The 16762-nt window shown below is 38.8% G+C and overlaps 1 protein-coding gene across 1 annotated transcript in view; it reads right to left on the bottom strand.

Moving 5' to 3' along the window:
* Window positions 1-16762, bottom strand: part of IMPG2 (interphotoreceptor matrix proteoglycan 2) — an 87861-nt gene that overhangs the window by 6917 nt on the left and 64182 nt on the right. The window contains exons 12-15 of the mRNA XM_056109152.1: window positions 14493-14793; window positions 10204-11456; window positions 9372-9591; window positions 2338-2548 (exon numbers count right to left, since the gene is read on the bottom strand). Coding sequence (XP_055965127.1) covers window positions 2338-2548; window positions 9372-9591; window positions 10204-11456; window positions 14493-14793 — 1985 coding nt within the window. The remainder of the gene's footprint in view (window positions 1-2337; window positions 2549-9371; window positions 9592-10203; window positions 11457-14492; window positions 14794-16762) is intronic.

Below are 16762 nucleotides of genomic sequence, written 5' to 3'. Positions count from 1 at the left end.
AGAACTTCTGCACTTCCTGCAGAAATCCACCAAACTCCATGGTCACAGGCCTGTACAAAACTATCTGTAATTCTCAGAGCAGCGAAGAAAACACTGGCTATCGAAATAAGGTTGACTGCTCTAAATACAGAGACTATTCTCCCCATACAAATACATTGTTCTCTTTTTCGGATAAATTTTATTCTTTTTCACATAGAAGAGTCTTTATCATTGCTATCTATTCCTTCCATCTTAGCCAACATTTGGGCTAGAGCAATAGCACAGCGGGTAGGGCATTTGCTTTGCATGCAACTGACCTGGGTTCGATTCCTCCATCCCTCTCAGAGAGCCCGTCAAGCTACCAAGAGTATTCCACCCACACAGCAAAGCCTGGCAAGCTACCCGTGACATATTCGATATGTCAAAAACAGTAACAAGTCTCACAGTGGAGACGTTACTGGTGCTTGCTCGAGCAAATCGATGAACAATAGCAGGACAATGCTACAGCCAACATTTGCTCATTCTGAAATTGTTGTCTTATTTAGTTCACTTTATATTTAGTATTATGCTTTTATTTAGTATTTTTCTCTCTTTCCATATGATTATGTGTAACTGGGAGGTTGATATGTTTGGCTTTATCTAAAGGGAGCAGCAAGGAACAAAAGTCTAGCTGTATGTTGCATTTTCTTTATTCTATCTTTTTTAAAGAAAGGATACCATGTCCTTAAAATAAAGTATAGTTGTCACAACTTTCAAGAGCTTAATTATTTTACTTTACCTATGGATACTCACACAAGCAGTAAAAATCATTTGCCTTGCATGCAACTGACCTGGGTTTGATTTCTCTACCCTCTCAGAGAGCCCGTCAAGCTACCAAGAGTATCCCACCCGCACAGCAAAGCCTGGCAAGCTATCTGTGACATATTCGATATGCCAAAAAACAGTAACAAGTCTCACAATGGAGATGTTACTCCATACAACTCAGAACTGTACAATGCATTTTTCTCAATTTCAGATATGGTAGAAAGTGTTAATAATTTGAGCACCAATTGCCTTGTCATCCATAGTAATAACCATAACACAAAGTTCTCAAACTACTTTTAGCAAGATCTGTTATACACTGTTTTTCTTTTGTACAAGGGTAAGTAAAGTAAAGTAAAGTAAGTAAAGTAAAGGCCCTCCCGTTGATCGTCGATTTGCTCGAGCGGGCCCAGTAACGTCTCCATTGGAGACTTTGTTGTTACTGTGTCTGGCATATCGAATACTCTCGGTAGCTTGCCGGGCTCTCCGAGAGGGGCGGAGGAATCGAACTCGGGTAGGCCATGTTGGCTGCGTGCAAGGCAGATGCCCTACCCGCTGTGCTATCCCTCCAGCCCGTTAAAAATAAAATAATACTAATTTAGGTACAATTCTGATATACTCATTAACCTATTACTTACCTTAGAACTAGATGGCACCCATGATATATGGTCCTCAACTTAAGATGGCTTGTCCTAGGACTTTATCTAACAATGTTGGTAGACATTAACTAGAAACTATACTTTGAATTGTGAATTTGGGCATTCTGGTTTTCTCAGTCACTGTCACTCTCCTCCCATTGTGTTCATCGATTTGCCCGAGTGGGCACCAGTAAAGTCTCCATTGTGAGACTTGTTGTTACTGTTTTTGGCATATTGAATATGCCACGGGAAGCTTATCAGGCTCTGCCGTGCAGGCAGGATATTCTTGGTAGCTTGCTGGGCTCTCTGAGAGGGTTGGAGGAATCAAACCCAGGTCAGTCGCATGCAAGGCAAACGCACTACCTGCTGTGCTATTGCTCCAGCCTATTTTAAAGTCAGCTAAAATAATTTATTTTTTCTCAGTACAAGTACTAAATAAATTACATGATATAACCAATTCCTTATAGGTTTTGAGTTAGAATATTTTGCTCAAATGTAGGCTAATGGGGCTGGAGCGATATCACAGCAGGTAGGGCATTTGCCTTGCATGTGGCCGACCCAGGTTCAATCCCCGGCACCCCATATGGTTCCCCAAGCACTGCCAGGAGTGATTCCTGGGTGCAGAGCCAGGAGCAACTTCTGAGCAACGCTGGGTATGACCAAAAAAAGCAAACAAAAAAATGTAAGTTGATGTAAATATATAAAGGTAGACTATGTTAGGTATTCTAAGCTCATCTTTAACAACATATTCAACTTATAGTAGTTTTATCAGATAATAACCCACTATATGCTGAGAAATATCTTACCTAAGTATAACATTCATATTTTTTCTGTGGTTATTATGAAATTCTAAGTAAAGGACCTTTTCTTCAGAAGTGCTCATTATTTCATAAAGTTAATGTTCTTAACTATAACATACCTACAAATGGCCCCATGGCCAGGCATAATGTCACATTTTCCATCATTCAAGCAGAAGTCAGGTTGCAGGTCACAGAGACTCTGACAGGGTAATTCTTCCACACTCAGGTATCCAGGATAGCATTTGCATTCAGCTTCCCCACTCCAGGGGTTGACAAAACACTCTGAAAATTCATTGCATGCCTGGAATTTGCAAGGGTCAGCTTGATCACCTAGAACATCAAACAAGCCATTCTTCAGCTGTGAATAAGTTTATGAGAGAAGGAAAATAGAATTATAAGAGGGGGAAAATGTAGCTTCTCCTTTGTTTCTAGGCCAAAGAGGAAGGTTCAGATTTTTCAACCTTTAAATAAAAGACTAATTTTAAAATTTATTACCAAAAGATAAAATAGAATAAAAATTAGTCTTCTACCAGTACTTTATGCTGGTTAAAAGTGAAATAGATGATTTTCCTTTTAAAACAAAAGCTTAATGATTTATGAGGAAACACAGGAAGACCTGGAGCTAAATCTGGGATAGAAAACAGGAATCTAAATTATAGAATTACATTCTGGTTTTATAGGAGTTGCACGAAAGAAGAATTGATGAGACTGAGGATATAGCTTAGTAACAAGGTACATGTACACTTGTATTACAAGTGCTTTGGGGAAGTATAAAACAGGTCTGTAATCTGTGTTAGATCATTTAAAAAATAACCAGGAATTCAAAAAAACAATGACAAGAGCGTGAGGAAAAGTGTAAAACTGGGAATTCATCGGAAATAATTCAGAGCAGGAGGTGAAGTGATTGTGACAAAGTTTGGAGAGCTCAAGTGGTAGGCACGTGCCTAGAATAAGTGAGCTCCTGAGTTGAACCCGACACTTGGATAAGCACCTCCAGGCACAGCCCTGGTAACTCCTGAGCTTCACCAGACCCAAGCATCCAAGCACCACACAGCATAGCAAAGCACAGGCAGTAATGGTCCCCGGGGGACCCCTGAGTTCCTTTTGGTATGTCACCTATGAGAAAAAATAAATTCCCTGGTAACCCTATAGATATTTAAAATAGGTTAGTCATGACTATAAGTTTACACTGCACCTGAAGAGGCTAATGCCAAGAAAATTGAACATTAAAGAAAAACCTGGATGATTTGCCATATGAGTTACGTACAAAATTTTTAAAAATAAATATTATTTGTTTATTGTACTCTTCAAAGACTTTTGCAATAGTTCTTTCGTTTGTAATACCTTCTTATATTTGTTTAGTTTCACAAATATCTTCATGTGCTATTTGTTTACTCTTTAAAATAGCACTGCACTGAAGCACTGTCATCCTCTTGTTCATCAATTTGCTCGAGTGGGCATCAGTAATGTCTCCATTGTGAGAGTTGGTGTTACTGTTTTTGGCATATCTAATATGCCATGGGTCTGGAAGGGGGCAGGTGAGTTCCCTTTCCCACCCCAACAGAGCCCCAGCAGCTAAAAATCTCCAGAACTCAATCACTGCCATGTCCTCAGCCGATCTCCACAGGCTCAGAAAAGCCTCATCCATGAGTGAATCTGCTGAAAAAACCAAGGTATGAGGGATGTGTGACTGGAATCTCCAATCTCACATGGACTTGGGAATGAGTGACCTCCTCCCATCTCCCTGTGCTTCTGACAGCCTGGCAAACATGCCCAGGAACTGCCTCTGGCACCATATAAGCTCATTAATGGTCACGATCTAGAGACTCACAAATAAATCTCTTGGAAGGGAGCAACACAAGAGCAACATGCTGCAGAGATGCCTCCAGACCCCAAAGTCACCATTCAGTTAAAAAAAAATTAACTTCAGCTGTATCACCGTATTTAACATTTTAGAATCCCTGGAACACACAGGCACAAATGCAGCCACACCACATCTCATACTCTATACCACTGATGTACCAAGAGTAGCACACCATATTTGATGGGGTGTAAAGCGGAAGGCAACCCATCTTAGGGAGAAAAAATATATACGTGTATATATATATATATACACACATATATATATTTACATATATGTATATGTGTGTGTATGGGCTGGAGTGATAGCACAGCAGGGAGGGTGTTTGGCTTACATGCAGCCGACCTGGGTTCGATTCCTCTGTCCCTCTCAGAGAGTCTGGCAAGCTACTGAGAATATCCCGCCTGCACGGCAGAGCCTGGCAAGCTACCCGTGGCATATTCAATATGAATACAAAACAGTAACAACAAGTCTCATAATGGAGGCATTACTGGTGCCCACTCCAGCAAACTGATGAACAATAGGAGGACAGTGCTACGGTGCTATATATGGTTCAACCTTTAACATGTTAGGGCTTAATGGATCCAGGGTGAAATAGAACCATCTTAACACACTTTCCTATAAGGAAATTTTTTGTATAATTTTTAGTGGATTATTCAGAATAAGCAATACAAAATACATTATTTAGGTTTGGGGATCAGGGTTTGAGGATCAGGGTGGAAACATTTGAAATATGGTGTTGGGTAGGTGAAATGGTGGTGGGATTGGTGTTGAAATATTAAATGTAACAAATTATAGTGAACAACTTTATAAAAATAAAATTTAAAAAAAATAAATAGACCCTTGAAACACACAGGTTAGATATATCCCTTTGTTTGTTTTTGTTGGGGCCATACCCAGTTATGCTCAGGGGTAAATCCTGACTCTGTGGTCAGAAATCACTTCTGGAAGTGGTCAGGGGACCATATGGGAGGCAGGAATTGAATACTGGTTGCATATCTGCTGTACTATCTCTCCAACTCCAAGTAATTTCTCATTTTAATGCATGAGGGACCTAGACTCAGATAAAATGGCTCATCTGTGTCACATAAATGATAAATTTCAGAACAAGGGCAAAAAATCAAGACATTCAAATTAAAATCAATTGCTTTTTCCACTACAACACATGGTAAAGAATGTAAAAATCACCTTAGTGAACTGGAGTGGCAAGAGATTTGAATATTTTGGGACTCGCTAAATCATTTTCCTCACTTTGAATGAATAATAGCCCTTCAAGGATTTTCAAAGGAAAGAATGTTTGCATTATTTCCTAGTTAAAGAATAGGGCTGGCTTCAAACCAATTTAAGGGTAAAAGAACTAGAGAAAAATGTACCTAGACATTCAACCTCACTCCTACTCACAGTCACTGTCCTGATTATGAAAAGAATAAAGTTTGAGAATCCAAGTGTATTGTTTATATCTAAGCCTGCCAACAAAAAACTGAGGGTTTATTTCATTCAGTCACAGTATTTTTAGGATCTTTCATGGACATAGTACTAGATTCTGGCTAGAAAGTGACAAAATAAACACTCTCAGTCCTTATGGACAGTTCAACCAGAGAAAAGGCCATCAGTATCTATATATAAATATATATATATATGAGCATACTACAATGGTTATAAACTTTATAGACAGAATATGATGGTACATAAAAAACTTCTAAGAGAAACTCAATATATATCATGGGTAAGTGAAAGTCTTGTACCCCGAGCACCGCCAGGAGTGACTCCTGAGTGCAAAGCCAGGAGTAACCCCTGAGCATCGCCGGGTGTGACCCAAAAAGCAAAAAAAAAAAAAGAAAAAACAGATATTTGAACTAAGGCATAGCATGAGTAAAGTCAGGTAAGAGGGAAGAAAGCTTCAGACAAATGGCATAGTATGCAGGAGCTTCAAGGAAGTGTTTTGGATCTAAGAAATGAAAAAATAGTTTCAGGGCTGGAAGTATAGTACAATGGGTAGAAAACTTGCTTTTACATAGCTGACCTGGTTCAATCCTTTGCACCCCAATGGTCCCCAAGCCGTGCAAGGAGTGATTCCTGAGTGCAGAGCCAGGAGTAAACCCTGACCACAAAATGTGTTCCAAAAAGTAAATATTCAATCAATAAAAATTAATTTGACTAGAACACAGTGATCAAAGAAATTCATTTTATTAGATGATATTAGGAAGAAGAAGTACCAATCCTATGGCTGCTGAATTTAAAGTAGGAAAATACAGATATTTGATATTTATTGATATTTTATAGAGAGTACCCCCTGCCCTGCTTTCTTCTGGAGAATGGATAAGCAGGGTTGGAGAGGTGAGAGGTAGTGGAAAAGCTGGTCCAAAGGAAAGATATGGGTGGGCTGACCAAGAGGAGTAGCTGTGAAAAAAATAATAGATTTGAGATATATTTAGAATTAGGAATCAGCATAAATTTGGTAAGTGATTGAAAGTTGAGCTCTACAGAAACTGAGATACGCAAATGGCTTCCTAGTTTTCTGACTTAAGCTGCTGATATAATCAGCTCCCATGTCAGTAGGAGACAGTGAGATTTAGGTAGAAAGTGGAGGAGATCTAGGAAACAAGAGCTCTTTCTCTTAGACATCTTATGTGTGATATATGTAGAATGCATCTGAATGGAGATCAGCAAGTCCACAATTAGATATTGATGCTGGAATTCAGAAGATAAATCTGGCCTGCATATAAAAATATACTGATACTAGGGGCAGGGATATAGCTCAACAGTAAAGTGCATGCCTTGCATGTGTGAGGAATGGGAGAAGATATCTACATACAATACAACAAATAAAGGGTTAATATCCAAAATACATAAAAGCTCAGAAGAAAGGAAACTAAACAGCCAATCAAAAAAGGCAGAAGATGGGGGGGGGGGGGAATGAAGAGACACTTTTCCCAAAGAAGACATAGATAGTTGGCAGGCATGTGAAAAAAGTGATCATCATCACTTATTATCAGGGAAATGTAAATCAAAATGACAATGGCACATCATCTCACATCAGTGAGAATGGCATAGATCGAAAAGACTAGAAATAACCAGTGTTGCAGGGATGTGTTGATAAAAGAACCCTCATCCATTGATAGTGGGCATGTTGTCGAGTTCAACATCTAGAAAACAGAATGGAGAATTCTCACAAAAGCTAAGAATAGAACTCCCATATGATCCAGCAATTCTAGTTTGATATCTAGCCCCCAAACATACACAAAAAATATTTTTTAAAAAGATGTGTGTTCATTGCATCACTTAGTATAACAGCTAGGATTGAGAAACAATCAAAATGTACAACAACAGACAAGTGAGAAAGTTGTGGTACATATATATATGCAGCAAGAAAAAAAAAATGAAACAATGCTGCTCACTGCGATTTATGGAACTGGAGGGCATCATGTTAAGAAAAATAAGTTAGAGGGATGACAAATATCAGTTCATCTCTCTCTCATTTGTGATATATAAAAATGCAAAACAAGGGAATTGACAATATAAAATAATTAAAAACCCTTTGTCCTGGGTTATAGAACTAAAAGTGTCAGTCTTGGGAAGGATATGGAAGTACTGATGAGGTAGACTAAAAGTAATGTAAGAGCACTGATGGAGAGTTTTGAGCACTTTTTCGTGATGTTTAAGTAAGATAACCGTATATACAAAAACCAGAAATGTTAACACTGTTGCAAATACACAGTCTACTCTATAATAATTATATATTTTTCACAGGAAAGTGGAAGAGTGTAGTGGGAACTTTGAGAGTGATGCAATAACCTTGTAAATCATAAATGAAAATTCTAACACTATTGTAACCATTTTATTGAAACTACAATTTTTTAAAAAACAAAAAAGATAGATATTGATAATGTTGATATTTATATGATTTAATGAGATAGAAATAGGAAAACTACACATAAATTGTAAGAGTCAGAATATATTAGGTTTGTTAACATATAAATGTAGCAAGAACAAATCCAGTGGAGTAGTGAAAGAGAAAGCCAGATAGAAGAGATGGAAAAGGGAATGGGAGGTAAACAAGTTGCAATATGTGTGAGTAATTCTTTAGAAAATGAATGATACTAACTTTTTTTACTGCACTTTTTGTTTAATGTCTTGCATGCATGAATGTAAGAGTTTCTTACTCAAGAGCAATGGTTAGTTTGCTTTTTTAAAAATTTTTATTAGTGAAACACCATGAGGTACAGTTGTAGACTTAGAAATTTTTGTGCTTGGATTTCAATAATGATACTAACTTTTGAATGAACTTTTTTGTAGTGAAGTAAAAAAATTTATTAAGAGAGATACTAGAGAGGCATACAAGGATTAAGTGATCATCATCACTTATTATCCTTGCATGTAGCTGACCCCAGTTTGGTCCCTGGCCCAATTTGGTCCTCTAAGCACTGACAGAAGGGACAGCCCAGTACAGTTCTGGGAATGTCCCTAAGCACTGCTGGGTGTGGCTCCAAAATAAAAAAAGTAAGTGAAGTAAAGGCCCTCCCGTTGATCATCGATTTGCTCGAGCGGGCCCAGTAACGTCTCCATTGGAGACTTTGTTGTTACTGTGTTTGGCATATCGAATACGTCACGGGGAGCTTGCCAGGCTCTGCCGTGCGGGCGAGATACTCTCGGTAGCTTGCCGGGCTCTCCGAGAGGGGCGGAGGAATCGAACTCGGGTCGGCCATGTTGGCTGCGTGCAAGGCAAACGCCCTACCCGCTGTGCTATCGCTCCAGCCCTAAAATAAAAAAAAACCCTAAGAATAAAAAGAGAAAAGAAAACAAGCTTCTCCAGATAGAGGATAGAGTTCCATGAAGTCAAATAATGGGATTACATATTGCTAATACAGCAGAGCCTGGTAAGCTCCCCACGGCGTATTCAATATGTCAAAAACAGTAACAGTAATGGGTTTCATTCCCCTTACCCTAAAAGAGCCTTCAAAATGGCACCATTGGGAAGGACGAGTAAGGAGAGGCTGCTAAAATTTCAGGGCTGGGGGGAATGGAGACTTCACTGGCACCCGCTCAAACAAATCGATGACCAGGGGATGACAGTGATACAGTGATACAGTGATAATGCTGATTGGGATTTGGGTAAGGGATATCAGAATATTTGACTAATTATCAAGATGTGGAAAATCTGCCTGACTTATTGCTCTTTGTTCTACAAATATAGAATTCACCCTGACTCGGTGTAGAACATATAACAATAATAGATCCCATGAAACTAATTGGATTCTACGAAGAGGCTACCATTGTACTCAACATCATTACCTGATTCCACATCAAGTGAGTATTTATCAATAGCCAAGTTCATTGTTTGGTAGGCAGTGATGCAGAAGTCTTCCAGGATCATGTAAACAGCATTGTTGACATTAGGGGGGATAGACTTGGCAAACTTCATTCGACTATTCACCACAATGCTGCCATTTCTGAAGTTTAGGATTTCTAAATTCTGGAATCCTGTGAGATTTGACTGAAGATAGGGAACCAGCTACAATACATGAAAAGTGGTCAGTTTGTTGACAAGGTTGTGAACTTTGTTTAACACATCCAAAAGTAGTAATTCAAACAAGAATAAACCCCTCCCCGCATTTTTCCAAATTGTTTTCCAAACATTTTTCTAAATGTTCATCAACAAAAGTTATGTGACTTATTTGAGAGTCAGAATATTTTTATGGTGGCCTTTAGGAATCCCATAATACTCAGAAAATTTTAGATTTCCCGTGGTTTATTCTCTCTGTTTAACTAAAGGATCACAATAGTGAAGACATTACAGGAACCTATATAAAACATTGGTATTAAGAAAATGTGGGCGAGAAAATCTTAAATTTGACTCAGCCCCAGAAATCATAAAATACAATCTTTAGTATCTAAGTTGTAAAAACACTCTTAAATCACACTGTGGCCATTCCAAACTTCTACTTGTCTTACTGCTTTCCTACCAACCCTAGACCATAGCTCCATTTCTACACCGCAGGAAATGAATGTTCACAGATTGTGCACACTTTCCTTACCTGAGATCTTGTATGTTTGGGGATGGGGTGGTGGGAAGATGTCAGACATTACCATCTACTAACATCCATGTTTAACATCCTGTGCTTACCAATTCTAAGAATCTTTGCTCCAGGGCTTTATACTCCAAAGAGTTTTTATTAAACAAATCTTCTGAAAACATCATGTTCGTTACTCGCAGACTAAAGAAAACCACCAAAGCTCCTGCAGTCTGAGCATGACTTGAGTCATTTACTTTTGTGGGCCAAGTCACAATAGCAGTCTCTGTGGAGTGAACATTTGTAGATATTTCCATGTAACTACCAACCTTGCCATTTTCCTCTGTGCTTAGGTCAGGCTGATAGTAATCTGTGCCAATGCGATCTAGTTCTAATGAAATATCTTGTACACCCATGATTACTTCATCCTCCAACAGACTGGAACTTGTGACTGGAGACACTTTGGTAGACTGTACAATAGAAGCTTCCAACCAAAGCTTGTCAGTACTCTGTGGTGTACTTGCCAATGTGTCACTAGACAATTTCTCTAGGGAAGATTCTGGCAAGGTGGCCCGCAAAGGATGCATATATGGCTTTTCTATTGAAACTATGCTGTCAAACCAATCTTGGCTGGATGCCTCTGTAGTTTGTTTTATATCCTCCTTTGGGAAGGGATCTACATGACCTTGTTTTTCTGCAGAAGCTGACATTGCTGGAAATGTCAGTGGAAGAGGCATGCTGGTAACTGAATAATAATCAATATCAGGTACTCCTGCTATATGCGTAGAGAGAATTAGAGGTGCAGATTGAGCTGGGGTCTCTGAAACAAAGGACACAGTGGGTCCACCAATGAGTTCTCCTTCTGAAAAGCTCTTAGATTTATCAAAAAGCTCATATCTGGAATGCTCAATACTCTGACCTGCAGAATCAATTTTATCAGTTATAACTAGCTTCTTGTCTATACCCTCAGAAGACAAAAGTGAATTATCTTCTTCCAGCCACGACTTGGTCAGTGGTTCAGTGCTCTTCTCCATTGAAATCTTGTTCCATGGCCAAGTACTTATATCTACCTTTTCCCCAGACCCTGAACCTAAGCCACTTTCAAATATAAACTCTTTTTCCATAGATATATCTGGCATCAAGGAACTCCCTTCTACTTGGTCTTTAACTTTGGAGGCCAACAAGTTCAAATCAAATGGTTGAGTTAGTTCTTTATCAAGAAGACTTAATGTGGCAGAGGATGTCATAGATGCCCCAATGTCTTCCACAGGTGGTACAGTTTCTTCTGATACAGGATGAGTTAATGAACTTGAAGGCAATGGATCAAAGGAAAGAAAACCGTCTGGCTCTTCAACTTGGATTAATCCTAAAAATAAAGTTTTCAACTAGTTAATCTACAAAGTTATCAAAATACATTCCTAATTATCCTAGCAAAGTCAGCTACCTATTTATTCTTCACATTTAAATTAAGAGAAGTAGTTGCTAACTTTTACTTTGCTATATGTAGTCAGCAAATTGAAGATCTGATAACATTTTCTTAATGTAGCATGAACCTTCATATATCCACACTCTTTCTCTGGTATAACAAGACTTTGGTTATTTAAATATTCATCTCCAAACACTTGCTTATCATGCTTCATGAAAATAAAGAACTTCTGGTAGTAAACAAAGTCTGAGTGGTGTCAAAACTTAAAGGGAAAAAAAATCCCTGGAAAATTTTCATCTTTGAACTCCCATTTCCTTGTTATGTGGGTACATCATCCTCCAGGTTCACCCAAAGTTCAGTATTCTGCATTTACTATTTAAACCTTTCTTTACCTTTCACACGTATTCTCCATCCTTAAGTCACATTGATTTTTGTGACTATGACATCTAAACTATCCACTTCATTTTCATTTCTTAATGAAAACATTTCTTAGTTTCTATTTCTCTGCTGCAATTGCTATGTTTTAGGAACTTTCTTCTTAAACCTAATGTAAGGTTAAAAATCTCTGTTAAGGGGCTGGAGTAATAGCACAGCGGGCAGGGCGTTTGCCTTGCACGCTGCCGACCCGGGTTCGATTCCCAGCATCCCATATGGTCCCCTGAGCATCACCGGGGGTAATTCCTGAGTGCAGAGCCAGGAGTAACCCCTGTGCATTGCCAGGTGTGACCCAAAAAGCCAAAAAAAATCTCTGTTAAGGGGCTAGAGTGATAGTACTGCGGGTAGGGTGTTTGCCTTTCATGCGGCCAACCCAGGTTCAAATCCCAGCATCCCATATGGTCCCCTGGGCACCGCCAGGAGTAATTCCTGAGTGCAAAGCCAGGAGTAGCCCCTATGCCTTGCCGGATGTGACCCAAAAAGAAAAAAATCTCTATTAAAAGTACTAGAAGAGGATCCAGAGAGAGAGAGAGAGAATAGAGGTAAGGCATTTTCATGGCATGAGGCCAATCCCTAGTTTAATCTATGACACAGCATATGATCTCCAAAGCACCACTAGGTATGATCCCTGAGCACACAGCCAGGAAAAAACACTGAGCACTGCAATAGGTAGCCCCAAAATAAACATAAATAAGTGTATAAAAACAATTGTAGGAACCAAGGATATAGCTTAGTGGTAGAGCACATGTCTCACACATATGAGACCCTGGGTTTTATCCCAAACAGCACAAACACACAAAACATATGCATATATGTATATATAACTCTATATACATAAGTTTATAGAGTTATAAATCGATTGCAAAACTTATCCTACCAGTGTTTTATTTGATCTGAGGCTTTTGGAAGCTAAAATTTCTAGAGCTAATTAGCAATCGTCTTATGACAGATTGACCTCAGATATCAGACTGATAGTCTGAAGCAACTGAAACCAGCCCTTTTTAGGCTTTGGTGATCTTGCAGGGGAAGAGAGGAAATTGCCTCCTCCCACCTTCTTTTTTTTTTTCTTTTCTCCGTCCGCCCTTTCTCGGCCTTCTGATTTCAGTTTTGAAGTCAGGAAGTTAATATATAAAGTGTTAAAAGTTTTGAATGCCTTTTGAATTGAGCATATCCAGAAAACAAAATATGTATTTGTGATAAAAAGGAATTTAAAGTTTAAACTATTCTGGCAGAAGAGTTTCATCTCAAGAATTATGAAAAAGAAATAGAAGATAAAACAGGAAATTGGGAGGAATATTTGGCTTTCATACTAAGATAGATAGTGCGGCAGGTTGACTTTAGGTTGACCTTGCAACCACTCACTAGATAGACGGGCTGGAGCCATAGCACAGCAGGTAGGGCATTTGCCTTGCATGCGGCTGACCCGGGTTCAATTCTTCCACCCCTCTTGGAGAGCTCGGCAAGCTACCAAGAACATCCCGCCCGCACAGCAGAGCCTGACAAGCTCCCCGTGGTATATTCTATATGCCAAAAACAGTAATAACAAATCTTACAATTTGTTCTGAGATGTTACTGGTGCCTGCTTAAGCAAATCAATGAACAATGGGAGGACAGTGCTACAGTGCTACATGTATGTATAAAGTTATAACCATATACATGTATGTATATAGTTATATATACATAGCACTGTAGCACTGTCCTCCATTGTTCATCAATTTGCTTGAGCGGGCACCAGTAATGTCTCCATTGTGAGACTTGTTGTTACTCTTTTTGGCATATTGAATACGCCACGGGGAGCTTGCCAGGCTCTGCCGTGCGGGCAGGATATTCTCGGTAGCTTGCCAGGCTCTCTGAGAGGGGTGGAAGAATTGAACCCGGGTCGGCCGCATGCAAGGCAAATGCCCTACCCGCTGTGCTATGGCTCCAGCCCATATACATACATATATCATTAAAACCACTGGGATATTCTTTTACTTACCACTCTATAGCCAAATAAAGTAGTTCTTTAATAGTAACTTGTATTACATAATCTTTAGTAAAATAATATATATTAATAGATTTCCACCCCAGTCTCCACCAAGTTCATTATTCACCTACTTAGTCTCTTTCACCCACCAATAAAATGATTAGCCCCTTTCTCCACAACTTTCCTAAAACATCATAGTCACAGTCCTCCCATTGTTCATCGATTTGCTCGAGCAGGCCCAGTAATGTCTCCAATCGTGAGACTTATTGTTACTGTGTTTGGTATATTGAATACATCACGGGTAGCTTGCCAGACTCTGCCGAGCGGGAGAGATACTCTCGGTAGCTTGCCGGGCTCTCCGAGAGGGGCGGAGGAATCGAACTCGGGTCGGCCATGTTGGCTGCGTGCAAGGCAAATGCCCTACCGCTGTGCTGGAGCGAAGGCATAGATAGATAGGTTTAAAAAAATACATGCTACTATCTTCTTCTATTAAACCTAGCTTCTTTCTCTCTTCCAAACCCTTGCATATGGTACAATAGAAAAAAGAAGTTTAAAAAGCAATTCACATTTCTTACCATCTTCTAATAAGTAAGATTCAGAAGCTCTTTCTTCAGAAGCTACAGTCAAACCAGACTGAGGCACTGCTGGGGTGGCAGAATGGAGAGTCAAGTTGCTGGCCTTGAGCATCTCTGGAGAAGAACCGAGCTCCACTGCCATGGGAAAAGCTAATTTGGATGCAGCCACCACCTGATCACTGAAAGCACTTTCAGAGGGGAGCTCACTACCAGTGGGAGGATGAGAGATGAAATCAAGAAGTGAAATCCTGTTGGTGATGGATTCATCTGTGGAGGGCCATTCCACAGCAAAGGTATTATCCTGCAAAGGAAAAGGGACTAAATCTTATCACAGATTTTTAAAAAGAAATAAAAGTGATCACAGACCTTTTAAATAAAGAAGAAATACCATTCATTTCAAATAAGTATACCCCCTAAGAAAATAAGAGAGCAATAAGGATTTCTCATACGTTTTGAAAGATGAATACATATGTTTCAGGAATAACGTTCAATTTATTTTTATATGAATTAGGCATTTCCTCTAAAACAAATTCAACTTCTCAATTCTTCTTTTAGCTTATGTAGTACATTAACAAGTCAATATCATATTCAGCAGATTCAATTCTGCTATGCCAACTGAAAAGTATTCTAAGTATTACAGAAAGTCCACTGAGCGACCAATGATTTTTCCAGTCAGGATACTTAATGATGTCTGATTCAATATCCAAAAATTCCTACCTTTAAAATAATTTCTAATAAAGACTATTTTTTTAAAATCTCATTTCTATGAAAGAACAAAATCTTAAATTTGTTTGAGGAAGAAGAGGAGGGAAAGGAGGAGGAAGAAGAAATAAAACCATTATAGTGATATGGTTTTTCACATCTTATCATTCATTAGCATTCCAATGTCTCCTGAAATTGCCAATACATTGTGATTATCACTATTCAGAAACTAAGGAGTAAACTTAAATGCAAATAGAATTGGCAATATAAACAAACAAGAGAGCTCAGTTAGACAAGCTTGCCCTCATTAAATGGGTAGCCCCATTAAGCCAAGTGTAACCACTTTCTGCATCAAGGTAATGTGAACTTAATGATAAAGATCTATTTGGTTTTCAAAAGAAGCAGCAGATTCTCTTAAAAAATTGTTTGGGGAGACCCATCTCTGTGGTGCTCAGGGGCAGAGATATGTGGTATTTAGAGAAAATTAATGAGTAAATACAATGGTTTAAATGGGGGTATGCCTAGATCATCTCTTGGGCCCAGAATATATAGAGGAGAAGGAACGAAATCGAGTGAAGAAGAGACAGACAAGAAGCAGTAGGGGCACAGTCAAGGGGTTCAGGTACATCTGTGCTAAGGATATATGTGTTAAGGATATATGGCTAAATATCCTTAAACCACAGTCAACAACACTGAAATCATAAGACCCAAACTTTAAAAACAAATTCAAAAGTTGTCTATCAGGAAGACAGGCTGGAACTAGGAGTGAGGGTGGTGGTGAGGGTAAGAGAGACAACCTGGGAACACTGGTGAAGGGACATTAACACTGGTGGCGGGATTGGTGATGGAACATTGCATGTCAAATACTCAACTATGAATAACTTTAAAATTCATAGTGCTTTAATAAAATTCATTTGGGGGAAAGAGAATAGAAGAATGGGAATGCAGAAAACAAGACTTCTCTTGTGTCTTTGTGGCAGATTTGTGTACTCATTATAGATAAGTATGTTTCTAGGGGTCATGGTTGTGATTGTTATTGTTATTCTAAAGAAAGGACATCACTATTTTCTACTGGATTTCTCCTAAGGTGAATGTGAAAGCAGAGGTTTGGAGGGAATAGGAGAGTACTTAAGGGCTGTGGGTGATAATAACAAGAAAAGTTCATTTCATGCTATTTTTGTCTGTATAAGAATGTTTTCAAACCAGTTTAAAATAAGGACTTAATTAGACTGTCATTTGTCTGCTGATAGTATTTTTAATCTTCGTTCTCTCTTTTCCACACAAACACATATTATTCTTTACCTTGGATTCTAAGCTTTTTCTTTAATACTATCATTGAAAAAAAATATGGTCCATATTTTTATCAATTATACTCTTAGCAATAAAATATTTCCCAGGTATCTTTTAGAGAATAGTTAAGAATAAACTTACAGCTTACTTATCCCCAAATAAGTATGAAACTTAAGTAAGTTTTCTACCATGGGTGGAGTTTGGCAAAAGCAAATGTATAGACTTCTTCAAGCCAATGTAAAAGGCTTAAACTTTCTCAAGGCCCATGAGCTGACAAC

Source organism: Sorex fumeus, unplaced genomic scaffold (genome assembly GCF_029834395.1).
Source record: "Sorex fumeus unplaced genomic scaffold, SorFum_2.1 ptg000265l, whole genome shotgun sequence".
Taxonomy (NCBI): Eukaryota; Metazoa; Chordata; class Mammalia; order Eulipotyphla; family Soricidae; genus Sorex; species Sorex fumeus.
Note: the sequence above shows the minus strand (reverse complement) of the source record. Positions and strands in the feature narration are given on the sequence as shown.